Source organism: Bos grunniens, chromosome 5 (assembly GCF_055505025.1).
Source record: "Bos grunniens cultivar Pamir isolate PY7600 chromosome 5, Bosgru_T2T1.0, whole genome shotgun sequence".
NCBI lineage: Eukaryota > Metazoa > Chordata > Mammalia > Artiodactyla > Bovidae > Bos > Bos grunniens.
The window spans coordinates 72,015,443-72,043,266 of record NC_141169.1 but is presented as its reverse complement, the minus strand read 5'-3'; the positions used below and the strand labels follow the sequence as shown (position 1 = coordinate 72,043,266).

General features: G+C 40.6%; 1 protein-coding gene across 1 annotated transcript; it reads left to right on the top strand.

Annotated features, from left to right (window-relative positions):
• Window positions 1-459: 459 nt before the first annotated feature.
• Window positions 460-27,108, top strand: RTCB (RNA 2',3'-cyclic phosphate and 5'-OH ligase). The gene is made up of 12 exons (XM_086401177.1): window positions 460-616; window positions 3,438-3,516; window positions 5,963-6,030; window positions 7,227-7,326; window positions 9,364-9,520; window positions 11,093-11,249; window positions 12,206-12,365; window positions 13,629-13,804; window positions 14,615-14,803; window positions 15,498-15,608; window positions 17,189-17,308; window positions 20,776-27,108. Exons 1-12 carry the CDS (start codon window positions 524-526, stop codon window positions 20,881-20,883), a joined length of 1,518 nt encoding a protein of 505 aa, XP_086257303.1. The 5' UTR covers window positions 460-523; the 3' UTR covers window positions 20,884-27,108.
• The last annotated feature ends 716 nt before the right edge of the window (window positions 27,109-27,824 follow it).

Sequence of the window (27,824 nt, the reverse complement as noted above, 5' to 3'; positions counted from 1 at the left end):
TGCAGTCTATGGGGTCGCAAAGAGTTGGACATGATTGAGCGACTGAACTGAACTGAAACTCCAAGCAGATGATTCCTTGGAACAACTGGACCTGATCCAGATTCAGTGCGTTTTTCAATGCTGAATGTGAATGTGAGGTTTGCTCAGTTATGTCCAACTCTTTGCCACCCTATGGACTGTAGCCTACCAGGCTCCTCTGTCCAATGCTGAAAAGCACTTCCAAAACGAAAGATAACTAGATCATACTAAAAAGTACTGGATTTAGCTTAGCTTTAGCGTGGAAGAGACTGACTAGTTAACATCCACAAAGATAAATGCTAGAGGATGGTCTATCTTAACTAGTAAAGGAAAAAGAGAGAGAGCGCGCGCGATTGATACAAGTTTTGAACCTCGGCGCTTGCCGTCGCCCACCCTGCTGCGGAACCGGCCGCGCCTGCGCGCTGAGTGCCGGAAGGCGGTGTTTAAGTCAGCGGGACAACGCGGCCAGTGGATTCTCAAAGGGAAGCCGTGAGTTTTCGCCACCATGAGTCGCAGTTATAATGATGAGCTGCAGTTCTTGGAAAAGATCAGTAAGAACTGCTGGAGAATCAAGAAGGGCTTCGTGCCCAACATGCAGGTGAGGCGGGGGAGCAGGGCCCGTGGCTGGGGGTCCGTGGCGCCTCCCTGCCCACCCGGCTGGGCCTCCTCCAACCCCTCCAGACCCCTAGCGCGCGGGGGCCGCCCTCGTCCCGCCGCCAGCGGATTTCCTCTGGCGTCCACCCCAAGTTCCCCTCCGTCCCATGAGTGCTTCCTCCGTGCCGACCCAACGTCTCCGGTGGAGACGTCCCAGCACGGTGAGGGGGAAGAAAGCGGAATGCGTCCAGCGCATCCACATAAATAAGAAACTGGCCTTTGCGAAGCGTTTTCACACAGAAGTCTCATAAATGGACCGTTGCTGAGCCTTGGAGACAGCAGCGGTCTTCCACTAGGTGCTCAGCAAGTCCGGAGTGGAGTTGCTTGGGCCAAACTCCGCTCCTCTGAGTCATGCTGGTCATTCATGTAACGTTTACGGACCTGTATTCACTGTACCGAGTTTTTAGTTCACTGTACTGTTCTTTGTGGGTGTTTGTTTTTTTTTTTTTTTTTAATTTACAGGCAAAGTTTTAATAGAACAGTCTTTCTTCTCGAAACAGACGAGAAAGGTCACAGGGCGGGGTGTTTTCTTTTTCACAGGCACTTGTCAGTAGGGCCTGGAGGGTCAGTCGATTGCACAACTTCTTTTACTCACCTAGTAGAAGCTCAGCTAAGACATGGTGTCCAGTTCATGTCTTCGTCTGACAGGATGATGTATTCCCGACGAAGACTTGGGACCCTGATACTAGAGAATTTGAAAACCTGGTCTCTGTTATTTTGGGGCTTCCTTGCCATTTGTGTTTACTGTCTTTCATTAAAGTGAAGAAAGAAGGCATTTGTGAGGTTTTGGCGCATATGTTCTTAAATGGCTTTTGAAATCCCTTTAGATACCCTGCAAGTGTACTGAAGGTTTGTGATTCTGCGTCTTGGTAAAAGTTCCTGAGAGCCACTCCACTGTTTTACTCAGTATTATTATTGAGTGTCCCCTATGAACAAAGCACTTAGCTAGACGCCGAGGGGAGGAAAAACCCATAGCGGTAAACCTCCTTTTTGCTCTGTTTTTTCCCCTTGGTAGCGACTTCACTTTCACTTTTCACTTTCATGCATTGGAGAAGGAAATGGCAACCCACTCCAGTATTCTTGCCTGGAGAATCCCAGGGACAGAGGAGCTTAGTGGGCTGCCGTCTATGGGGTCGCACAGAGTCGGACATGACTGAAGCGACTTAGCAGTAGCAGCAGGAGCAGTTTCTTTTTATGGAATCCGGTTCTCTGAATGGAGTAGAAAATAAAAAATCATAGGATCATCCTAAGAGGATTGTGACACACATTGTCATGTTTTGACAGCAGTCCTAGCTTAACTTTTAATTCACACTCTCCTGCTAATTCTGCATGGGAGCAAGTCTGATTTTGCTCAGCACTTTCCATTAACTATTGAAACAACACTTTGCTACCACCTCTCCCTTGGGAATGGAAAGTTGAAACATTGATATATTGCTCTTAAAAAGTTACTGACCTTTATGCTAGGCTTGTGTTGAATTCCCATTCTCTTAAGAGTAGAGAATTTAACGCTTGAATTCTCATCTCTCTCTTAATCTCCATTCCTCTCACAAGAACCATGTGCTACACTAAAAATTTCTCTTTGTTCCTTAAAAACATTTCTCTCCCATCTTTATGTCATCTTTCCATTCAGCTCCTAAATATGTTGCTGTTCCAGTAATGTCTTTTGTCTTTAAAGAGCCAGCTCAGTGTTAACAAAGGGAACAAACTGTGAAGCCCCCCCCCACGCCCCCACCCTAGACTGTTGAGCCCCTTCTACATCAGATTTTTCTGTAGAACTCTGCTTCTATTACAGCACTGGCGTCATTGCACGCTCTGCATGTTCTAGTCGACCACATCCTAGACTGGAAGCTGCACAAAGGGACAACCCTGCATCGTTTCTGTCTCTCCCCTACTGTGCAGTACAGTCCTGACACATAATGAGTCCTCAGTAAGCGGTGAATAATAAATGTGACCCTTTAGAAAAGTGTGCTGGAGATATTCTCCATCAACTGGTATTGTTAGTCTCCCAGTGGTACGATGCAGAAGTTTTCCTTCTGATAAATCAATTTCCTTGTCCAGATGATTATTAAGTCTTTGGTTCTTCACTGCTTGGCAGATCCTTCATAATATTTGATCTCTGATTAACCTGTTCTCACCTTTGGTGTTACATAAGTATATCTTCCATTGTCTTGTGTGTGCCTCTATCATCAAGCTTTTTTATTCTCTTAGAATTACACAGATTGTAAAACTAAGCTTTTTTTTTATTCACTGTTTACATAAGTACAGATTTGTACTTATCAAATCAAAACAGAGGACAGTAAAGTGTAGTGTGCTATTGTCTTAGACATGGAAAAAGTATGCTTAGGTCAGATGATTGCATTTGTATGTTTAGATCTGAGCTTTTGATTCTTTTTTTTTTCCAAAACCTACTGATGTTTTAGAAGCACAAGAATACTGAGACCTTTGGCCTTAGTGAGAGCATTGTTGGAAGACTTTTCTTAATCCCACATGCACACAAAATATTTTACCTGTTGAACTTTTAAATGTGGCTTATGAGAGTAGAAGAATAAACAAAATGATTTGTGGAACATTGTAAAATACATTTCAAAGGTATATTTAAAGATGGGAACATCTTGTAAGAAGTTTTCTGCTATTTAAGGTAGTGTGAGAGTATTTTATGAAGAGTAAAGCAAAATAAATATTGTCTGCAGTGTTTGTATTCTATCCAGTACTTGTATATCAGGTCCGTGTGCTCTGACATAATTTTTCCCTTTCTTTGATACCAGGTTGAAGGAGTTTTCTATGTGAATGATTCTCTGGAAAAATTAATGTTTGAAGAATTAAGGAATGCCTGTCGAGGTGGTGGTACGTAAATTATAGAGTTTTACATGTGGCAGTACAACTAGTGTATACCTTGTGGCGTGAAAATGGTAACTCAAATAATTATAATTTAAAAATACAAAAGTATTGTCGAGGAATGATCAAGACTTGAAGTGAGACAAAAGCCTGTTACTTATTCGTGATCACATTTTTGGCCGCCTGAGCTTGTAAAGCACTTTAGCTGGATGGACCTGGTTGGTTTTGCAGCCAACCTCTGACAGTTACAATAAGAACAACCATTTACTGTGCACTTACTATGTAAATGTACAGGCATTTACATAGCTTATGGCATATAATTCTTGGACTAACTCTAAGAGGAAGATAACTCCATTTTACAGATGTTTAAGTCAAGGCTCGGTGAGGTTAAGTCATTTTAGTTCATCCAAGGCTATAGTTTCTCAGTAACAGAACCAGAATTCAGAACCAGTTGTGTCTAATTACAAAGTCAGTATGCCTTTAGTCTCACTAAACTTCAGTTATCTCATCCATAAAAAAGAGTTTATCACACCTATCTTGCAAGACTACGGGCAGATATAGAGATAAATGTATAACATTCTGATGATGATGGTGAAATAGAAATCTAGTTTTAACCCTCTTATTTTTTAGGTCAACAAACCTAAAATAAATTTCACCACTGTCTCACCAGGGCATGCTGACTTGTCTAAAAAGATGTGCTGATATTACAACCCCAGATCCCCTGACTCCATGCAGTTTCACAACACTTCCTAATTGCCCTTTTTTGTCATTTAGAGTAAAACTGTTTTGTTTTTGTTTTAATAAATATTATGAACAGTTAATGCTTTTTTTATATTGACAACATAATGTGTAATGATTATGTTTTACAACTCCAAGTACAGTATTTGCAGGCAACCATCATAGTCTGCACAGAATACTGACGGCGTGTTTGTAATTAGTGTGGTTGCCCTCACTGCTTTCCTGTGTGTGTGCTGCCTTCTTTCCCACTTATTCTCAAAAACACTTATGAAAACTTTGTTTTTGTAGTCCTAACCACTACCCCTTCATTTAATCCAGTCTAGAAAAGTGACTATATTTCTGCCAAAAATCCCAAAGAAAGGCAATGCCAAAGAATGCTCAAACTACCGCACAATTGCACTCATCTCACATGCTAGTAAAGTAATGCTTAAAATACTCCAAGCCAAGCTTCAGCAATATGTGAACCATGAACTTCCATATGTTCAAACTGGTTTTAGAAAAGGCAGAGGAACCAGAGATCAAATTGCCAACATCCACTCGATCATCGAAAAAGCAAGAGCGTTCCAGAAAAACATCTATTTCTGCTTTATTGACTATGCCAAAGCCTTTGACTGTGTGGATCGCAATAAACTGTGGAAAATTCTGAAAGTGATGGGAATACCAGATCACCTGACTTGCCTCTTGAGAAACCTGTATGCAGGACAGGAAGCAACAGTTAGAACTGGACATGGAACAACAGACTAGTTCCAAATAGGAAAAGGAGTCCATCAAGGCTGTATATTGTCCCCCTGCTTATTTAACTTATATGCAGAGTACATCATGAGAAATGCTGGGGTGGAGGAAGCACAAGCTGGAATCAAGATTGCCGGGAGAAATATCAATAATCTCAGATATGCAGATGACACCACCCTTATGGCAGAAAGTGAAGAAGAACTAAAGAGCCTCTTGTTGAAAGTGAAAGAGGAGAGTGAAAAAGTTGGCTTAAAGCTCAACATTCAGAAAACTAAGATCATGGCATCCAGTCCCATCACTTCATGGGAAACAGATGGGGAAACAGTGGCTGACTTTATTTTTCAGGGCTCCAGAATCACTGCAGATGGTGATTGCAGCCATGAAATTAAAAGATGCTTACTCCTTGAAAGGAAAGTTATGACCAACCTAGACAGCATATTAAAAAGCAGACACATTTACTTTGCCAACAAAGATGCGTCTAGTCAAGGCTATGGTTTTTCCTGTGGTCATGTATGGATGTGAGAGTTGGACTGTGAAGAAGGCTGAGCGCTGAAGAATTGATGCTTTTGAACTGTAGTGTTAGAAAAGACTCTTGAGAGTCCCTTGGACTGCAAGGAGATCCAACCAGTCCATCCTAAAGGAGATCAGTCCTGGGTGTTCATTGGAAGGACTGATGTTGAAGCTCAAACTCCAATACTTTGGCCACCTGATGCAAAGAGCTAACTCATTTGAAAAGACCCTGATGCTGGGAATGATTGAGGGCAGGAGGAGAAGGGCACAACAGAGGATGAGATGGTTGGATGGCATCACCGACTTGATGGACACGGGTTTGGGTGGACTCTGGGAGTTGGTGATGGACAGGGAGGCCTGGCATGTTATGATTCATGGGATCGCAAAGAGTCAGACACGACTGAGTGAGTGAATTGAACTAAACTACCAAAAATCAAATGTGTTCACTTTTTTCATATTGAAATTTTGTTTTCAGGTGTTGGTGGCTTCCTGCCAGCCATGAAACAAATTGGCAATGTGGCCGCCCTGCCTGGGATTGTTCATGTGAGTCCATATTCAGAGCTTTAGTCACTTATATTTTCTTTTAGTCTAAAAGTTTGTTGAATAGGTGAATGGCCATGCCTAGCTGATAGTGGTATCATCTAGACAGTGGCCCTCAAACATCTAGAAATAACTGTGGAATTTAAAGAAATAATTGAATCTGGGTATATCTCAGTTTCTGGTTGCATTTGGCCAGAATCTGTAAGTGTTTGAGAACCTTTGGAGTAGACTTTATTCTCTTGTTTCTTGTTGTTGTACACATTACTCTTGTATTAGTGTACCACCAGGGAAAGTTTCAGTGTGGCCGCATTCAAGAGGAGGACTGGAGGAAGATTGGAAAGAAGTATAAGGGTTAGGACTGAGGGAAGGGAGAGAGGTGCACAATATAACTGTTAAGGATATAAGTGGAAAAAGAGGCTGGTGGTGATGCTGGGGATAGAAATGGATGGTACAAGTGGGGACCCCACCCAAGTCTGCATTTCAGATTCCACCATTAGGGGTAGATGTTAAATCCAGCAGACGTGTTTTGAGGTCCTGATGCAGGTTACTATGTTCAGCACTTGGGGGAAGAAATGAAGAGACGTGGCTTGTACATTTAAGGAAGTGTTCAGGTGTCTGCATATATCCCTACCATGTTGTGATCTCCATTCTTTCTGAGTCAGGATACTTCCCTAGGCCCCGGATGTAGACAGTGCACAGTTTTCACTCCATCTGATGTGTTACATTTGTCTTATTTCTTAAACACTGAGGACCTTTGTAAATCTGGCATTTCTCTCCTGTCAACCTGACATGACCATAATTTGTCAATGTCTAAGCATCATCTTTAAAATGTGATAGTATTAAAATTAGCGTATGGTTGTCCTATATCATGTTGTACTGAGGCATTTCTCTTTTCAGTTTTCTTAGTTAATGGTCAGGATTTGAGGGGGTGGGGAATGTTGTGGATTTTTTTGTCTTTTGGCTGAACTGCAAGTGGGAAAATCCCAGTGGTCAAACTTTGTAAAAAGTCTTTCCTGCCATATCTAGCTTTATGATTAGGAATTTTTATACCCAATTTCCACCAATAGAGAAGATTTCATGAAAACAGAATCTTGATTTGGGGAAGGTTTTAATTCCCAGTCTGTTTTAGAGTAAGATCTGTCAGGCAGCCAGAGTGCCAGGTGGAGAAAGCTGTATTTCTTTTTCTGATTTTCTTTCAGCGATCCATCGGTCTTCCTGATGTCCATTCAGGTTATGGGTTTGCTATTGGAAATATGGCAGCCTTTGATATGAACGACCCTGAAGCAGTGGTATCCCCAGGTAAGGTCACTGTACACGTCTGCTGTCAGGCGTGTAGCTTCTCAGAATCATAGCCTTTCTAGAATAGATTGTGGCTGCTTTTTGTGTGTGCATGTCAGCTTCATCATGTTCTATCATTTCTGTTCTTCATTTTCTAAGAGGATTAATTGTGGACACTTGGAGGCTATTAAAATATCAAATAAAAGCATATATTTATTTAAAACTATTTGAGCTCCTACTTTGTGCCAGGCATTATTCAGACATTGGCTACAAACCAAACCAAAAGACTTCCCTGGCTAGTGTATCTTCTTTGTGTCACAGTTACCTCTTAGACAAATTGGAGCTAATGATATTACTTAACGACATAATATTTTTGTGAAGATTAAATGCATTAAGCTGTGCTAAAGTACTTAGTACAATGCTAGACACTTAGGAAGTACTTGATAAACGTTTGCTCGTATTATCATCGTTATTATCCACTTCTAGTTGTACACTTCTTTTCTGCTGTGGTATGCTTTCACTGAAAATATTTCACACCAGAAGTAGTATCTTTGCTCTAGAGTCTGAAAAAAAAGATGAAAGTACAAATTATATGTTGAGAGTTTTGGTGGACAGGATCATTTTAGAGCAATCCTCTGCCAAGAATAATGAGAAAAGCTGTGTTAAAATTTCAAAACAAAGCCAAAACACATCTGTTGAAACCATAAGAAAACTGTTGAGACAGTAAGAATTTGTGAGGCTAAGATCCAGAGGAAAAAGTGCAAGTACATGCGCCCAATATTTAGCACTTTTAGCTTTTCTTTTGAGGTCATGGCAGATTTGTCCTTAAGGACGCAGATGATGCGAATAACCCTGTTACAGACTTGACACCTTCACCTCTAAGATATGTATGTGATTGTACATGCACCCACATTATAGTGCACCCAAGAATTGTAGAATACACGTTCTTTTCAAGCGCACATAGAATGTTCACCAAAACTAGACCATGTACTGAGCCACGAAGATGATCTCAGATTTCAAAGCATTGAAATCAGAGTAGCAGTTCTCAAACTTTAGACTTGAGACCTTTTTACATTCTTAAAATTATTGAAGGTTGGTCTCAAAGGCTTTTATTGATGTTTACCTTACTGGAAATTAAAACTGAAAAAGTTTAAAACAGTAACATGTAAGGACACATTCCATGTTTCATTATGCCTCACAGCAAACATGTTATCACATGTCATGTAGCCTTTGGAAAACTTCACTGTGCAGTAGAGAGAATGCATTTAGAAGGCTAATGAATGTCTTAGCATTGTTATACAGTTAATCCTAAAGACATGAAATGATCTCTGGGCCATACGTAAGAACCACTGTTACAAAGAGTAGTATCCTACCACAGTGGAGTTAAGTTAGAAATCATGAACAATAAAAACTAAGGGGAAGAAACCCCATATGTTTGTAAATTGAGCAGTATGCATTTAAATAACCCATGGGTCAAGAAAATCATAATGGAAACTACAAATAATTTTAATGATAATTTTTTAAATAACCTGTCTAAAAATTGTTACTATTAATACCATCCTTGAATAGAAATACACAGCCTTCAGTGCACAGATTACAAAGGAAGAAAGGCTACAGTATTAATGATATAAGCATCCATCTCAAAAAGTTAACAAAAAGCACAACAAATTAAACCCAGGAAAGATAGAAAGATGGAAATAAGAGCAAGATTAATGAAACAATATACAATGGAAAGGATCAACAAAGTCAAAAGTTGGTTCTTTGAAAGGACTAATAGAATTCATGAACCCCTGATAAGAGTGACCGAGAAAAAAAGAGAAGCACATAATTCACATTTTAATCTCTAGTCTAAATGTTACTTATGGTTATTTTTGCCTCCTTGGCCCACAGTATGTGTTTAAATTATGTTGTTGTTAGCTACTTTGTCAGCCACTTTAAAACATAATCTTTAAGAGTGGCTATCTTTTAAACCCTTTATTCATAGTGGGTAACCACTGGTAACAATGCTTAACCACCTGGTTTTGCTAATATTTGACTTAATTTTTCTCTATTTTGTAGGTGGTGTTGGGTTTGACATTAACTGTGGTGTCCGCTTGCTGAGAACCAATTTAGATGAAAGTGATGTTCAGCCTGTGAAAGAGCAACTTGCCCAAGCTATGTTTGACCACATTCCTGTGGGAGTGGGGTCAAAAGGTGTCATCCCAATGAATGCCAAGTAAGAACAAAAGTTTCCAATATATGGAATGAGAGATAATAACCACGTGATCCTCATTTTCAGTGTAGGACATTTAGGAGATAGGGATTGTTCAGTCACTTTTCAGGAAGTGTAATGAACTGTTTTTTTAAGCATGAGGTCCATAACGTTTGTTAGAAACACTAGTCAATTCATGTTCATTGTGACAGCCTTTGACATACAGTTCTAAATAGAATAATATCCATTAATGTTTACTGAGCATTTCCTATGTGCAAAGCATTGTGTGGTGGTGGATGTGTATATCATTTTGTGTAGGTAATAATGCTAATATTATCCGTGGTTTACAAGAAAGGAAACTGAGGTGTAAAGAGATAATAGTAAATAAGCTAGTAAAGTCAGGATTCACATCAAGGATCCTTTGGCTTCAGAGGTTATATTCTGAAGAGCACTGTCCTTTGTCAGTGAAGATGTATTTATTGATGACCTTCCTTTTTGGGTGATAGCCCTGAGTTTGTTCTTCACTTACAATATCATGTATTTCCAAAGTAGAGAATTCCATGTAAGACTACCCTGCAGTGGCCTTTTAGTGGCCATCGGTGTACTGTGTCATATCTTGTGTAAAGCTGTACACCTTACACTTTGCAGGGTGTGCTTAATAAGTGTACCTCTTTAATATCTTCTGTTTTATCTTTAAAATTTGTATGAATTTCGTGTTCTATTCAGATACGTGTACAGACATTAATATTAAAACATTTTAGCTATTTCCTGTTATATACAACTCCTATTTACCAAAAAGCAAAACACAACCCCCCAAAAAACACTTAGAGTAAAACTGATACATTTGGAAGATGCTTATTCTGTGATTTTATGTGGTCCCTGACATGCAGTTCCACTTTGAAAAGCATACTTGGAACATCTAATAAATTCCAAGCATCTTTACAAATATTTTTGATAGGAATTTTGTCCTAATAGGTAATGTTTGAAATGAGCTGTTGTGGGGAGAGCACATTGATCATTGTAATTGCTCCTGATAATATTTTGAAAAGGGGCTGGACCTTAGGTGAAGATGAGAGCTTTTTCCTTCTAGGGGTTTAATGTGTATACACCTCAACTTCAAAATGCAGATACAGTAAAGCTAGGTAGTACTTCTGTTGCCTGAGGACATTGAGATAGCTTTATTTATTATTTGTAATTTTTCATACATTACTATGAAAAGTTAGTGTTAACTGTGGTAAAGTTGGTGGTAGATAATGACTGTTGGTTATAGTTACAAATTTTCTGTGGCTGCTTAATCACTGCATCATAGAATTCAGGATCAGAGAGGTAAATAAAATTTGAAAAGTATGAGGGGCTGTAAAAATGTGAAGAACTATAATCATCTCCAATGTGGTGTTTAGTACTTCAGTATTCAATTATTTATGAAACTGCTTTCCTCAAAAAACTAAAATTGCTAATAGCATGAACTGTGTCCCACACGATGCCTGAGGCACAGGCAATAAATGGAGTGCTTTCCTCTGCCCTTTGAGATGTGGTCATTCTTAGGTTTTGATCTGCCTTGGCTGTGAAGTGACCTTCACCTTGTTACTCACTCAGAGACTTGGAGGAGGCCTTGGAGATGGGTGTGGACTGGTCCCTGAGAGAAGGCTATGCCTGGGCAGAGGACAAGGAGCACTGTGAGGAGTATGGAAGGATGCTGCAAGCTGATCCCAATAAAGTCTCAGCCAGGGCTAAAAAAAGAGGCCTTCCCCAGGTAACACTCACTTTGGAGGGGAGACGTTCATTTTTTTCATGGTTTTTTTTTGGTGGGGCGAGGGGAGGAGTCTGTCTGCCATGTGTGGAGAGTATATCCCCAGCGTTTTTCAGAGTACATTGAGAGGAACACAGTTTTATTTATGCTTCATTCTTACTCTTAAAAAGCTGTCAGGAGTTTTCACATATTCATAAAATAAAACAAGGTGTCATGAATTAGAAGTGGATGGGAAGAAAATGAAATATGATTATAAGACTTAAAATGTATACCAAAATTGCTTATGTATAAACTTTGCCAATCTACAGATTTGGCTGAAAGTTTTCTAGCATCTAGGTTGAAAACAGATACCTTGTCAGTTCGTGGTGTCCATGAGATTAAAAATATACCAGATGTTTGAAATTTACACTAATTGTAATGGCTTTGCCACTAATTCACTATGACTTTAGGCAAGTCTCTTGCCTTCTGGGTCTTGTTTTCTTAGCTGAGAATTGAGATAAAAGTTAAAACTAGGCAACCTCTGAAGACTCTTGTTGCACTGCCATTTTCTGGGTCCCTAAATCATCTATTAGCTCCAATTATGGGATATATCCTTCCAGTGATGTGTAAGAGTCAGCATTCATCAGAGTTCATCCCAAAATTTGACCATTCTCTCCATGATGTTTAAATTGTCCTGTGAGCCCTTTGATGGTCTGAGTTTTGGTTGATGAAGCTTTTAATGTGTTGTACCTCAAGCAGATAATGAACAGTAAACTGCAGGAACTGCTGTACACTATTTTAGTTGTGTGGAATACTACTTGAAATAAATGAAACTTTTCTAAGCTTAGAAGTTTCTTTATTACATAAAACACTATTTGTGTGGTTATCTTTTTGTTGATTGTTCCTACCAATTTGCTTTTTAAATGGATTTTTTCAAACCAGAGTAGCTGCTGTTTTATCAAACATTCTTACTTTTGTAGTTGGGGACTCTGGGAGCAGGCAACCACTATGCAGAAATCCAGGTTGTGGATGAGATTTTCAACGAGTATGCTGCTAAGAAAATGGGCATTGACCATAAGGGACAGGTGTGTGTGATGATCCACAGTGGAAGCAGAGGCTTGGGCCACCAAGTCGCCACAGGTATATTCTGGACATAAGTTTTGGCTTGGTGCTAAAAAGTACGTTTTATGGGGAACCATATAGAAGTTTAAGGGAGAAAGTGCTGAAAGTTTACTTGTAGTTTTTTACCCTTGTTCTCCTCACTGGCAATGCGTCTTTGAACAAATTAACTTCACTAGGCTTTAATTTCCTTGTTGGAAAAAAATGAGAATAATTATTTTGTACAGTGTTGTAAAAGCTCCACTTTTTATGTTTACTCTACAGATTACTGTTACTAGCTGACCAAGAAAGAGCAATAAAAATCTTAAATTGTAGAATTTATGATAGATGCAGATTTATCAAGATTGGGTGTTATGATGGATTCAGTGATAAAATAGTAAGGCAAGGACTCTGCTGTCAGATTATCTCATGAGAAAGATGTCATGTTTATTAAAAAGAAAAACTAAAGGCAAAAGATAGTAATTGATAAAATAATATGGAAGAGACAGAATGTTTGGGTAAAAGATTTTAGAGGTGACTTCATAGACACACAACATTTGAACAATCATATGTGCAGGACATTCATGACCAGAAGACAGCATAAACAAAAGCAGGAGGCAGGGAAATAAAGGTCATTTTGGATGGTTCGTAGGATGTGTGAAAGGGTTTATGGATATAGGATAACTTATATGGACACATGGAAATTATAAACTCTGAGTTACAATTATGGTTCATCCTTGTATGTATGTTTCATTCTGTGGGAATTTAATGATCTGTCCCAACATGGCCTGTTTAGGGTATTTTGTCTAGCAGGAGTATGGAGCACTGGCTAACATTTCTGAACTTTCTACTGAGTACTTCTCTACAGTTTATCACGAATTCGAGTTGCATGCAGAAGATCTAGCAACTTATCTCCAGTTCTTTTAGGTTAAGTCACTGAAAATTATTTTCAAAAGCCGTGATAGTAATACATGTTTTACTACTTCTCATTCACATGCCAGGAAAAGAGTAACTCAGACCATGATGTTGTTAATTCTCTATATCTCCATTCCCCTTACAAGTCCTAGAGAGCAAGTGTTCTCTTTGGGGTCCACATACATTGTGTCAGACAGCTCTGACAGAAGATTCTCCATAAATACATCTTAACCAACAAGTAGATGAGCTCAGAAACAATTTAAAGGGAAAAATGTATTTTACTTGTTTCTTTTTAGAATGGTTTTGAATATAGTCTACCTTTCTGCAGTAAATCTGAATTATAAAGGGAAAGCCGGCTGACTTGGACTTGGTTGCTCTCTCTCCTTTCAGATGCACTTGTAGCTATGGAAAAAGCCATGAAGAGAGACAAGATTATAGTCAATGACCGTCAGTTGGCTTGTGCTCGAATTGCTTCCCCAGAGGGTCAGGACTACCTGAAGGGAATGGCAGCGGCTGGGAACTATGCCTGGGTCAACCGCTCTTCCATGACCTTCTTAACCCGTCAGGTACAATTGAAGCTGCTTGTCTGTTCCTAGTTATACATGATGAACTTAAATGATTTAAAACAGTGTAATCAAGTCAAAGCCTATATAATTTGGTTTTGGTGTAATAGATATTCAAAATATTGGCAAAGAGTCCAAGCTTTTGTCGTGTCCTTAAGCTCACTCAGTAGGGTATCAGGAGTGGGGAGAAGAGAAACTAAAATTATTCCTAGAATTTGCCTTGAGCAGTGGAGAGGGTGGAAGTCCTGTTCCCTGAAATTCAGGAGGCTGAGGAAGAAGCACTTCTGAAGAGTGAGATCAAGAGTAGTTGTAATCTTTTTTTCCTCCCCAAAGGGTTTCTTTAAAAAAGAATTTGGCTTTGCTGGGTCTTTGTTGCTACTTTCAGGCTTTCTGTGGTTGCAGGGAGCAGTGGCTACTCTCCAGTTACGGTTCTTGGGCTTCTCCTTGCAGGGGCTTCTCTGGTTGCAGAGCACGGGCTTTAGGCATGTGGGCTCAATAGTTGTGGCTTGTGGGCTTAGTTGCCCTATGGCATGTGGGATCTTCCTGGACCAGGGATCTAACCCGTGTCCCCTGCACTGGCCAGTGGATTCTCAACCGTTGGACCACCAGGGAAGTCCCAAGAGTAGTTGCAATTTATTCGGTGACACTTGCTCTGTGGTCTAAAGACAGTTTTTGTCCTTTACATGAAGATTAATAATTTTGCTAATTTTGAACTCTTAGATCCCTCACTCCCTTCAGGAACAGAGCTTTCAGAATCAATAAGTTCTGAAGAGCTAGTTCTGGCCGCTATTAACATTATGCTTTCTCTCTTAGGCTTTTGCCAAGGTCTTCAACACAACCCCTGATGACTTGGACCTGCATGTGATCTATGATGTTTCTCACAATATTGCCAAAGTAGAACAGCATGTGGTGGACGGGAAGGAGCGGACTCTGTTAGTACACAGGAAGGGGTCCACCCGAGCCTTCCCTCCTCACCATCCCCTCATTGCGGTTGATTACCAAGTACGTACTGAGCCATTTGTGGTTTTAAGCAGTGGGGGCATGACTTGGACAGTTCTAAATATGGACGAATTTAAACAGGAAAGCAGCAATTGTGAAAAGAAAACAGTCTGTCATCCATGAGAACAGTGATTTCCAGTCTTCTCTGAAGTACGACTTCACCCTTCATCGGTGCTTGCAGTGTGCTGTCTAAACAATGCTGCATAGAGAATATTCTGCTCCATTAAGATACATTAAGATTCTCTTTTAAGGCCTTTGAATGATTAGAAGACAGGATTAAGACTAAACTCAGTCTGTTTCATTCCTCTTCTCCTTTCGATATCTGGCTGTGATCAAGTTAGAAGGACCCTTAACCAGCCATTTCACAGATCAGGAAACAAGCCTGAGAGGGCAAGTGCCACGCTTGCTCAGGATGGTTCTTCCTAAAAACTCTTCCCTACACATTTGAGTTTTGTTTTGCTCTTACTTTTGGTCTGTCTTCTATTTTTCTGGTCCTCACATTTTCCCTCCCATCCTCTACCCTTACCTTTCAGTTATCAAAGAATCAAAATACTGTCTTGATGTAGTTGTGAGAGCAGTGCATTTAGAGGCCCAGGCTTCTCCACAGTCCTTTAGTGCAAGAGGAAATTTAAATCTCAGGCATGGAAAGTTCATGCACTCCTGAATGTTAACATGTTTGATTTGTGTGCTTCCTCAGCTTACCGGACAACCAGTGCTCATTGGTGGCACCATGGGAACCTGTAGCTATGTTCTTACTGGTACTGAGCAGGGCATGACTGAAACCTTTGGAACAACTTGTCATGGAGCGGTGAGTTATGAAAACAGAAGCTCACTTAGAAAGACTATCTTCAGTGTAGTCATTGCTTTGCATTTTGATGGGCAAATATACTAGAAAGTGAAAGCGAAGTCGCTCAGTCATGTACAACTCTTTGTGATTCCATGGGCCGTAGCCTGCAAGGCTCCTCTGTCCATGGGATTTTCCAGGCAAGAACACTGGAGTGGGTTGCCATTTCCTTCTCCAGGGGATCTTCCAGAGCCAGGGATTGAACCCAGGTCTCCTGCACTGCAGGCAGACTCTTTACCGTCTGAGCCACCAGGGAAGCCCTTGGTTGAACATTAACAAAGTTGAGGTTTGGATCTGTCTTGTCTTCTACAAGAGTTTATCCCCAGAATATATACTGTCTAGTAATATATACTGAGGTCACCAAGTATCTCAACCTTGGTGAGTTCATTGTATGGCTAGGAACTATTCCTCAACTCTGAATCCACAAAATGTGGATTGAGAAATTGTCAGACTAGCATAACTGATAAAACTTAACCTGATACAAGTTTACTGCACAGTGTTTCTCAGTGATTTACAGACGTAGCCGTTAGCACAGTTTGTTCCTTACTGAGTAGATCCACCCAAGATTTGGAGGAAACGCCCTGTTTTACAAATCAGGACCCATGTGCAGACTGCTTACCTATTTCAGTGTATTGCTTCTTCTAAGCCAGGCGTTGGCAAACTTTCTATAAAGCACCAGACAGTGAACATTTTAGGCTTTTTGGGCCAGAAGATCTCTGTAGGAGCCATTCCATTTTGCGATCATAGTAGAAAGCAACTGTACATAAACAAGTGGGTTTGCTGTGTCTAATAAAACTTTATTTACAAAAACAGGTAGTAGGCCCCCAGACCAGTTTTCTTACTGCTTTTCTAAGCCATCAACGTTCTTAGCTGGTGATGGAGTGGAAAATAGAAACTGTCTAGGATATCTTTTCAACCGGACAGGCCCTCGCATATATATCTCTCTATATGTATATGAACCGTACTATTTTTTCCTGACCCTTTCTTGTTTCCAGTTGCCTTCAACTCCTAATTTTTAACCCAGTGATCAAAATCATCTTCCCTCACACATGTCAACAATGTTTCAGGGCATTTTTTATTGTCACAGTCAGGGAGAGGAGTTTTGCTGTTGGCATGTAGTGAGTAGAGGCCAAAGATTCTGCTAAATGTCTTAGAGTATGTATGACAGTTACCTAATCCAGGATGTCAGTAAGTGCTAAGGCTGAGAAACTGTTTTAAATCACAAACAGCACAAAGTTTTTGTGATGATAGACTTATCATTTACAATTTTAAATGAACATATTTGTATTTACTTGATAATAGCAATCAGAAACACAAAACTGAATCTTAAAATGCTTTGTAAATGCGAATTTGTTTTCCACAAAGATGATGAATCTTACAACAAAAGGTATATTATAAGCTTGATGAAATAGGAAAAGATTGTTTTTAATTCTTTTTATAGTTTAAAAAGAAGTCAAGGAAAAAGCATATAATCCTAAGGGTTTAAATTAATCACTGGGATTGAACATAATTTATAAATGAAGTTCACTCCTTTCCCAACCTAGGGCCGTGCACTGTCCCGAGCAAAGTCAAGACGTAATTTAGATTTCCAGGATGTCCTCGACAAATTGGCAGACATGGGAATTGCAATCCGTGTTGCCTCACCCAAGCTGGTAATGGAAGAGGTAAGTGAAATTTTGAAAAGTATGCAGCATAAAACTGTTCATAATGTATGCCAGTATACAGAGACAGCAGTTGTTACTATTGCTAATAGAAATATCCTTGAGGAAATGAAAATTAGAAAATTAGAGATACCAAGGGAATCTTGCAAAGATGGGCTCAATAAAGGACAGAAATTGAGCTCATCTTTTCATGCAAAGGTGGGCTCAATAAAGGACAGAAATGGTAGGGACCTAACAGAAGCAGAAGATATTAAGAAGAGGTGGCAAGAATACACAGGAGAACTGTACAAAAAAGATCTTCAGGACCCAGATGATCATGATGGTGTGATCACTCACCTAGAGCCAGACATCCTGGAATGTGAAGTTAAGTGGGCCTTAGGAAGCATCACTACGAACAAAGCTAGTGGAGGTGATGGAATTCCAGTTGAGCTATTTCAAATCCTGAAAGATGATGCTGTGAAAGTGTTGCACTCAGTATGCCAGCAAATTTGGAAACCTCAGCAGTGTCCACAGGACTGGAAAAGGTCAGTTTTCATTCCAATCCCAAAGAAAGGCAATGCCAAAGAATGCTCAAACTACCACACAATTGCACTCATCTCACACGCTAGTAAAGTAATGCTCAAAATTCTCCAAGCCAGGCTTCAGCAATACGTGAACAGTGAACTTGCAGATGTTCAAGCTGGTTTTAGAAAAGGCAGAGGAACCAGAAATCAAATTGCCAACATCCACTGGATCATCAAAAAAGCAAGAGCATTCCAGAAAAACATCTATTTCTGTTTTATTGACTATGCCAAAGCCTTTGACTGTGTGGATCACAATTAACTGTGGAAAATTCTGAAAGAGATGGGAATACCAGACTACCTGACCTGCCTCTTGAGAAACCTGTTTGCAGGACAGGAAGCAACAGAACTGGACATGGAACAACAGACTGGTTCCAGATAGGAAAAGGAGTCCGTCAAGGCTGTATATGTCACCTTGCTTATTTAACTTATATGCAGAGTACATCATGAGAAATGCTGGGCTGGAAAAAGCACAAGCTGGAATCAAGATTGCGGGGAGAAATATCAATAACCTCAGATATACAGATGACATCACCCTTATGGCAGAAAGTGAAGAAGAACTAAAGAGCCTCTTGATGAAAGTGAAAGAGGAGAGTGAAGAAGTTGGCTTAAAGCTCAACATTCAGAAAACAAAGATCATGGCATCTGGTCCCATCACTTCATGGGAAATAGATGGGGAAACAGTGGAAACAATGGCTGACTTTATTTTTCAGGGCTCCAGAATCACTGCAGATGGTGATTGCAGCCATGCAATTAAAAGACACTTACTCCTTGGAAGGAAAGTTATGACCAACCTAGACAGCATATTAAAAAGCAGAGACATTACTTTGTCAAAAAAGGTCCATCTAGTCAAGGCTGTGGTTTTTCCAGTGGTCATGTGTGGATGTGAGAGCTGGACTATAAAGAAAGCTGAGCGCCGAAGGATTGATGCTTTTGAACTGTGGTGTTGGAGAAGACTCCTGAGAGTCCCTTGGACTACAAGGAGATCCAACCAGTCCGTCCTAAAGGAGATCAGTCCTGGGTGTTCATTGGAAGGACTGATGTTGAAGCTGAAACTCCAGTACTTTGGCCACTTGATGCAAAGAGCTGACTCATTTGAAAAGACCCTGATGCTGGGAGGGATTGAGGGCAGGAGGAGAAGGGGACGACAGAGGATGAAATGGTTGGAGGGGATCACCGACTTGATGGACATGGGTTTGGGTGGACTCTGGGAGTTGGTGATGGATAAGGAGGCCTGGCGTGCTGCGGTTCATGGGATCGCAGAGTTGGACACAACTGAGCAACTTAACTGAGGAGGTGAAAGGAGGTGAGATCTCATGGGATTTGTCTTTGTTAGGAGCTCAGGTATGAAATCATCATTTAAGAGAGAGTGATTGGCTTAGTGAAATTTAGGTGATTGGCAGGACAGTGTCAGGGATCCACTTGAACTTAAATTTATTGGTTGGGTGTTTTTCAGCTACGTTCAACTCTATGGATGGAGGCGTGAAATAGATGTTGAGTTTCCTTTAGTCAGGGTTGCAAGTACAGCTCAGTGAATGGTAATCAAGGTTGTTGATGGGTTGAATAAAGATTGTGGGTCTCGTGAAGTTTAAAGGATTGTTGGAGGTGAAAACCTAGGCTGTGTTCACCAGCCTGGGATGTTGGGAGCAGAGACTGGGGGAGTTGTAAGCATTGGTGATGACCAGTTCTGGGGTATGACTCTGGGAGTGAATGGCTGAGGTAAGCATTGAAGGAGTAGCAATCAAGGAACTAGGAAACCAGGTACTGAAAGGATCCTCTTCCTGGATATTGAAATTGTTCGAAATTATAGGTGGAGAGGCTGAGGGTGACCCAGGAGCTGGAAATCTTCCAGTAATAACAGGAACGGATTCTAGCAGATGATTGCAGCAAGAAGAGTAGTAGGTGGTATAGATGATGATTGCAAAATTCAGAGCTGGGAGAAAGGAGGGAAAACGATCTGAAAGGAACCATCAAGAGCAGGGACACCTGTCCCTCCTCTCAACTTAATGGCATGACCCAGTTTGGGAGAGAGAACAGCTGCCACTTCAGAAAGTTGGAGGCAGAAGTAACATCCTCAGGGTAGATCCAGGTTTCAGGAAGAACAAGAAGGCAAAGGGAATGTTTAAACAAGAAGGGAAGAAGTTCTTTCCCTTTGACTCAGTGAAAAGGAGTTCAGGGGTTGCAGTGGAAACATTTCAGAAACTGGAAGGGAATGAGAGACGGGCTTTCAGAAAGGGGTGTGTACACAGCCCCATGGGGTTCAGTGAGAGTTCTAAGTTTGCTGTGCTGACAGGCGGGAGATGAAAGGTGTGTGTGAAGAGGTTTGTTCTGTTGGTGGCGAGACTGAAGGAAGGTGGGGAGGTCTTACTAGAAACCACAAACTGTGTGTATGTGTATGTATAAATACACACGTACACCTGCGTAAATACAGAGTTAGTTATATATGTGAATGTAATAACCTTTCCTTATTGTGAAGGTATTATATGTTCATTCCAGGAATTTTGAAAACTATAGAAACATATAATAAGAGAAAATCAAAATTGTTAATAACTCTACCATCCAAAGACAGTTACCACTAAAATAACGATTTGGTACATTTCCTTTCAGTTGGATATTGGTGTATGTGCTTTATTCAGTTACATTTACTGCTTTTCCTACTATGTAAATGATATACGTTCTTTGGGGAAATTTAGAGAAATACAGAAAAAATATAAAACAAGATGAGAACGTTTATCATACTTCCCCCTTACCCACACTGAACTTAATAAATCTTTGCTTATTTTATAGGCGAAAAAAAAACAAACCCAACTCAGTGCTGTTTGTGCATTTCTCTAATTACAAGTGGAGATTAATACTTTGAAAGATTCCATTTTAAGTAGACTTTTGCAATGTTTAACTCCACCCCTACAGGCCCCTGAGTCCTATAAGAACGTGACGGATGTGGTGAACACCTGCCATGATGCCGGAATCAGCAAGAAGGCCATTAAACTGAGGCCAATTGCTGTTATCAAAGGATAGAACCCTGACCACGGCCACCGGACACCACTGACCCTCCGTGAAGTGGAAGTGGACAAAAACACTCTTCAGACATCAGACTCGATACCTGACAGGTTCCAGGGTGTGCAGCTCTAGCTGCCTGTTCCAAAATGATGGTGGGGCGGCTTCCAATTCTGGAGTCAATGTTGTAAACTTTCCTTCTGGGAGGAGTCATGTTGCCCCCACTTGGAAAGAAATGCATATGCTTCCTCCCTGATTATCCCACAGATTTTTAGAAAAATCTAAAAATTTTTTAGATGGTGAGGCTAAGTCAAGAAACTGCCTTACTCAGTCACACAAGTCTTTCTTCATCAGAATGAAGTTCTTTACACCAGCCTCTGTTTCCAGCCTGTGAGGTACTGTGAAGAACATTCTATTAAATAGGAAGGTTTTGGAATGTCTTTTTTCCCTCTGTCACTTGGTCCACTTATCCACTCTTACACCGCCTTGTCCTGCACTGAGCAAAACCCTAAATGCTGTTCTTACTTGGTGCATACAAATGGGTCAAAGGAGGACATTGAACAGGTGGATAATGGGACAAGTTATAGAGGGGGAGTGTGTGTGGAAGTGTAGGGATGGGCCCCCAAAAGAAGATATCTCTTCATAGACTTGTTACCTTTGTTGTTCTAAATATAAGGCAGAGTTTTGACTACCTGTAAAAATGGCATCAGCTGCTGTCTGTCATTAATTAGGCCTGGTCAGGTAGACTTTTCTTGAATAATAACTTACAAGGCAGCATCAGACAACCCCCACAAAATACTGAGTATCTTTACATTTGCGATTGAATTATTATAAAACATGAAATGGCCACAGCTGTGATGCTAATGGTTATTCTTCGTTGACAGGTTGACTAGTCTTGTGCCACCTAATCAGATGAGGTGCTATGTACTATGACACCCGAAGATGTTAAAGTTACAGGTTACTAAGGCCACAGCTGAGTCCAGACACTAAATAGAAAAATCTAATAAAGTTGTAGTATGTTGTTTATATTTCACGCTTAATGTTTCATAGCTTAGGACGGTTAGTATTTCTACTTGATTCACTTTGGTCAATGTTGCTGTTTTCTGATTTTCTTCTGGTTGCTTTCAGAGATGCACCTTAAAGATACTCTTTTCTAACACTTATCCCTCAATTTATAATAAAATCCCCCATTGGAGTATCTTCTAAATGCTAGCTAGAGAAAAGCAGACTTCCTCTGAAAAAATGTGACATGAAACAGCATGTCTTTACTTTGAGCATTCAGTAATGTAAATGGGTTTAGAGTTTGAAAGTTACCAATAAGTTAGTCATCTTAATGCAGTAATTATATATCACTTGTGCCTCTGGGTTGGACCAGTGATCATTGTGCACAGATGAGTTAAGGATGCAGGTTACCTGTGGACACTGGAGGGCATTTGAGGATGAGGAACAGGCTTCAGGCAGGTGCTAGGTTCTCATCTCTAGAGATGAGGCAACAGTGAGTATGTGTGTGGACTCCCTCTAACTGGGCTTTCCCAGTGATGTCATTTAGCAAAATCTGCTTCCAGAACTGTGATGTCAGTGCAGGAAATGCTGCCGATAATCCAAGATACATATGTTACATCCTCTTGGACACTTTGAAAGTCACTCTGGGGAGGGGCTGCTGCTGCTAAGTCACTTCAGTCGTGTCCAACTCTGTGTGACCCCATAGACAGCAGCCACCAGGCTCCCCTGTCCCTGGGATTCTCCAGGCAAGAACACTGGAGTGGGTTGCCATTTCCTTCTCCGATGCATGAAAGTGAAAAGTGAAAGTGAAGTCACTCAGTCGTGTCCGACCCTCAGCGACCCCGTGGACTGCAGCCTACCAGGCTCCTCCGTCCATGAGATTTTCCAGGCAAGAGTACTGGAGTCGGGTGCCATTGCCTTCTCCACTGGGGAAGGGAGAGGGGAGCAGATGAGGTAGAGAAATAGAAATGGTTTGTGCCATGGCATTTCTGTATTATAAGCTTTTCTTATATGTAGCATTTCTCCAAACTTGGCCCTATTAATGACCTTGGGAAGTAATAGTTAATATTTTGAGTTCAAAAAGAAAACTACAAACATTGTTTTCCTTGTTCTAAAGATGTCATTTTCTCATTTCAGGCAAAAACCATTTTAAAATGAATGTTCAAACAAAGTTGAAGTAACCAGCTGTTTTTATTGCTCTAAATGTTCCCCATGCCTGGGCACATGGACACAGCTGGGAATGCACTTTGATAAGGGACTGTCTGGTTTCACCAGGCATGAAATGAGTCTTATTACTGTGCACATCTTTTTCAGGCCTTTAAAGTCAGTAGGTTTATCAGTAATATTTTGAAAAGCACTGACATTCACACATTGATGATGGACTGTGTCATTCCTGTCATCAACATGTGTCTGCAAAAACCAATTTATTAGACATAAAATATGAACACTCACTAATTTTCTAATTTTGTGAAATGTTTTGTGGAGCAACAAGGAACTGAAGATTCAAATATTGAAGTAAAACCTTGCAGATCTTAAGATGCTCCCATTTTGATCTTCATATAACCTTTAAAAGCTTACATACAAGATAACTTTTTTTTTTAGGTTTTCCTATTTTGTTCTTGTTTTTTTTAAGTTACTTTCTCCTATTTCTGAAAATTGCTTTTAGCATCATCTGTATTGCTGAAATGTTTACAACTCCCTGTGCCTAATATTTCAATACACAACTCACATTATCCCTTCTGTCCTTACTTCTCATTTATGTCCTTATTTTTGCATCTGCTCCATTGCTTGACTACATAGGATTTTCACATTGTCCAGAGAGCATGATTTGGGTCCATCTGGATCAGCTGAGTATGAAGATGCTATTAATTATTAATCAAGCACCTTGGAGTGTGCCAAGTTATTAATAGTTTCTGATCTTTAAAGGCTCTTGCTTTGAAACTAGTATCTGAAGTACCAGTGATCTGAAGATCACTGGTATTTGTTGTAAGGAGGACATATCATAGAGAAGTGAGTGGTGATTGAAGTTATACCTTGCAGGTAGACATGTAGTAAATGAAAAAAATACCAAGCATATAGTAGGTGCTTTACACATTAAAAATCACCATTCCTGCTTTGCAGTGTAGCCAACGTTTTTACCTATGGTTTTAGTCCTTAATGAATGAGGGAGGGCTAGGCAGGATTGATGCCCTTACTCAGCCTTGAAGTAATTTCAGAAGACTGACCTTCTTCCCTCTGCTTCCCATTAGAATATGGGAGTAAAATCTCTGAGGAGGGAATGAAACTCTAGGGAAGGGGGCATTCCCCTTTAAACAACCATTAAAAGAATGACAGCCATCAGTTCAGTTCAGTTCAGCCTCTCAGTCATGTCCAACTCTGCAACCCCATGAATTGCAGCATTCCAGGCCTCCCTGTCCATCACCAACTCCCGGAGTTCACTCAAATTCATGGCCATCGAGTTGGTGATGCCATCCAGCCATCTCATCCTCTGTCGTCCCCTTCTCCTCCTGCCCCCAATCCCTCCCAGCATCAGGGTCTTTTCCAATGAGTCAACTCTTTGGCATGAGGTGGCCAAAGTATTGGAGTTTCAGCTTTAGCATCAGTCCTTCCAATGAACACCCAGGACTGATCAGATGTGACAAAGACTGGTTAGAACCAACTATCAACTAGATCCAAGATGGCAAAAGATTCAACTTCCAGTGGGCCTTGAGCCTCCATATATGCTTATTGTAATACATTAGCATATGCAAAATGACACCTACCAGTGCCATGACAGTTCCAGGACCAACCACTGAAAGGCCAAAAGTTGGGCAGTGGCCCAGTTCCTGGACATCACCGCCTCTTCCCTATAATAATTGGGATAATCCTCCCACTCATTAGCCTGTGAAATTACCCAGCCTGTGAAAACTAACCATTCCATATTTCAGGGCCTTGGCTTTTCAAATGGACTGTATTCTGTCTATGGAATGTGCATCTCTCTAAATTTGTTTGTTACCTATAAATAAGCAAGCCAACAAACAAATGAGGGAGGGCAGGAGAAAGGATTATGTGAGCCATTCACTTGAATTTAATTAGGTTTGCATGGTAGGTATTCCTTCATTACAAATTGGAATGTAGCCTGAAACATCAAGTAGTTTGCCGAAGGGCACCAACTAATGACAAAGCCAGGCATGGAGAACCAGGTATTTTGACTCCCAAGTTTAATTTTCTTGCTTTGACTGCTCCAAATGGCTGTTCTGATTGAGACTTGTCTAGTTATTTGAATCCGCATAGGGCTACTTTAGAATAGTAAAAGGAGAAGAGATGTTGGTTGAAAATCAGAGTGAAAAGTCATTGAATTACAAAAATCCTTGCTTTATTTTTCTTGGCCATTATTGCCACCTGAAAACATATTTATGCTTGTTTATTGACTCTTCCTCTTCCAAAATTAAGCTCCGTGTAGGCAACTAGTAAATATTTTCTGATTGAATGGAGGATGTACAGATGGATGGATGAAGACCATCCATAGACGGTTTACTACCACTGATCTGTATGATACATTAACTCCCTAAATTTTAGTTCTTCGTCTGTAAAATGAAAGCGGCATGTAATACGTGCTTCGTTGGATGGTTATGAAGATCAAATGAGAATAATACATAGAAGGGCCAACCTGCTATCAGGTAGGCCCTCAGGAAATGTCAGCTGACGGAGAATTTCTGTTACTAGAGGTCTTTTAAGAGAGAACAGGTATGCTTTTGCCCTGCATGGGTTAATCCTTCATTTCACTAAAACTCCTGGGGTTGAATCGGGTCATTTCCCAAGGCCCTTTCTAGTCCTGAGATTCTGAGATCTGATTCCTTTTTCAGAGGTGTTTCTACTGTTGGGGATATAAAAAATGTCTTCAGTGCCCCCCTCAAGGCTCGCTTTGCAGGCAAAAACCAGTTTGATTGTCTGGGCACACTTCATCTGCCACTTCTTAAGTTCCATTTTGACCATGGTTAATGACAGTGAATAACCCAACAAGAAAAGGCTGCTGACAGGTTTTCGGCAAAGGATGCAGCTAAAGAGCTACAAACAGATTAAAAATCATTCTCACCACCCAGAGAGCCTGTGCATAAAAACAAACACAACTCATCGATGATGATCAAAGAGCTGGGAATGGTTCTGCAGTTTCATGGACTAATAAAGCAGCGTCAGGCCCTCTGCCCTCTCCCAGAAGCCTGTCTGCATGATGGACATGAAAGGCTGGCAGTGACTGAAAGCGAAGGGTCACCAAGTGATCATTCTGTAAAGGATTCCACTGATGGACGTTTCCATCGAAAGTCTCATTCCCAAGGTGACAAGTGGGATTGTTACCCATTTTGGGAGAAGACAATGATAACTTTGGGAGCTTTGAAGAAAACCTTTGTCTAGACAAACAGCTTGGAAAGCTTGTGAAATGCACCATCTGAAACGTGGCTGACTTGGTTATAGCTAGGTAATGCTGACTCATCCTATGAAATACCTTCCCCGACCTGATGGGACTTTGGTCTCAAATTCAATTAAGGTTTATAGCACTTGGAGTCAGAGGATGAGTGTTAAGTTCAAGTGTCCTGAGTTGAAGGTATGTTGTTTGGTTGCTAAGTCATGCCTGACTCGCAACCCCATGGACTGAAGCCCACCAGGCTCTTCTGTTCATGGTGTTTCTCAGGCAAGAATACTGGAGTGGGTTGCCATTTCCTTCTCCAGGAGATCTTCCTGACCCAAGGATCGAACCCACATCTGCATTCTCCTGCATTGCAGGTAGATTCTTTTTTACCACTGAGGCACCAGGGAAGCCCTTTGAAGTTATGTTACCCACAGATCAGAAATGGCTAGGCCAAAGAAGCAGACAACATCTCTCCAAATCTAAACAGCCCAAGGGCATCTCAATTCTACTCCCCTCCAAACCCTGTTCATTTTTCCTAAGTTATTTTTTCTTCCCTATGTCCAGACATTTCCACAAAGGGAAGAAAATAACCACTGTTTTTTTCTTTCTCACTAACCCTTGATACATTGCATCTCCTTTATACCGGTTCTGTAGAAGTTAGTCTCTCTGAGAATTTTATTTTTAGCCCTAGAAGCTACAGAGAAAAAATAAATTATTGAGCATCTGTTATTTGCTGCCTGACTCAGGCAAGGTGTGTTGTGTATATTATCATTATCTCATATAATAAACACTGGTGAACTTTCATAGTTAATTATAATCACAAAATTATAAAATATTAAATACAAATATCATTTTAAGTTTCTGTATCATCACAGGAGTTTGTGCAACTTTTTAACGAAGTCATTAAAAACTGAATTCCATGCTTTTGAAGGCAGACAGTTCTGTGGGACACTATTAAACTCGTAGTCATACTTCTCACACAGCCCTTTTCTCATTGTCATCGCCGTTCCTACAAATGGCAGGCATTTGCAGACATTGCTTCATCTTCTTCAGTGATTTAAAACACCCACCTTAGTCTCAACTGGTTACCTTCTAATCTGGTGCCCTCCCAGTTCTTTAATATTGCCAGTTTCTAGGACCTTCACCTCCAGACTTCAGACTCCTTGAAAAACTTTGTCATCCATGAGCTTCTGTGTTGACTTGAACTGTTTGTAAGACCTCAAGCTCAGAACTGTCTTTGATGTGCCATGTTCTCCTCCAACTGGTCCCCTTTATATCATCCCAGCTGTCCTACTCTTTTCACTGTGAAGCATCTTGAAAGGGCAGTCTTTAGCCTTCCCTCTGCTTTGTCACCCCACTCCTTTCACAAAGGTCTCTGGAAATCTTTTAATGGCTAAATCTAATGGATCCCTCTCACATTTAAATCCCCTGACAGCTCTGACTCATATGATGCTGTCCACTCCCTCCTTCTTGCACAATGACATCTGCATTTAATTACCATGATCTCACACAGCCTGTTTCTCCTTCCAGCTTCTTGGTCCTCTTCAGAGACATTTTTATTGTGCCACTCCTT

Excerpts from the sequence above, each read along its gene's own strand:
- RTCB (XM_086401177.1), top strand. The coding sequence starts at position 524 with ATGAGTCGCAGTTATAATGATGAGCTGCAGTTCTTGGAAAAGATCAGT. Across the intron at positions 617-3,437 it reads GCTTCGTGCCCAACATGCAG|GTTGAAGGAGTTTTCTATGT; the intron begins GTGAGGCGGGGG and ends CTTTGATACCAG. Across the intron at positions 17,309-20,775 it reads CCAAGCTGGTAATGGAAGAG|GCCCCTGAGTCCTATAAGAA; the intron begins GTAAGTGAAATT and ends CCACCCCTACAG.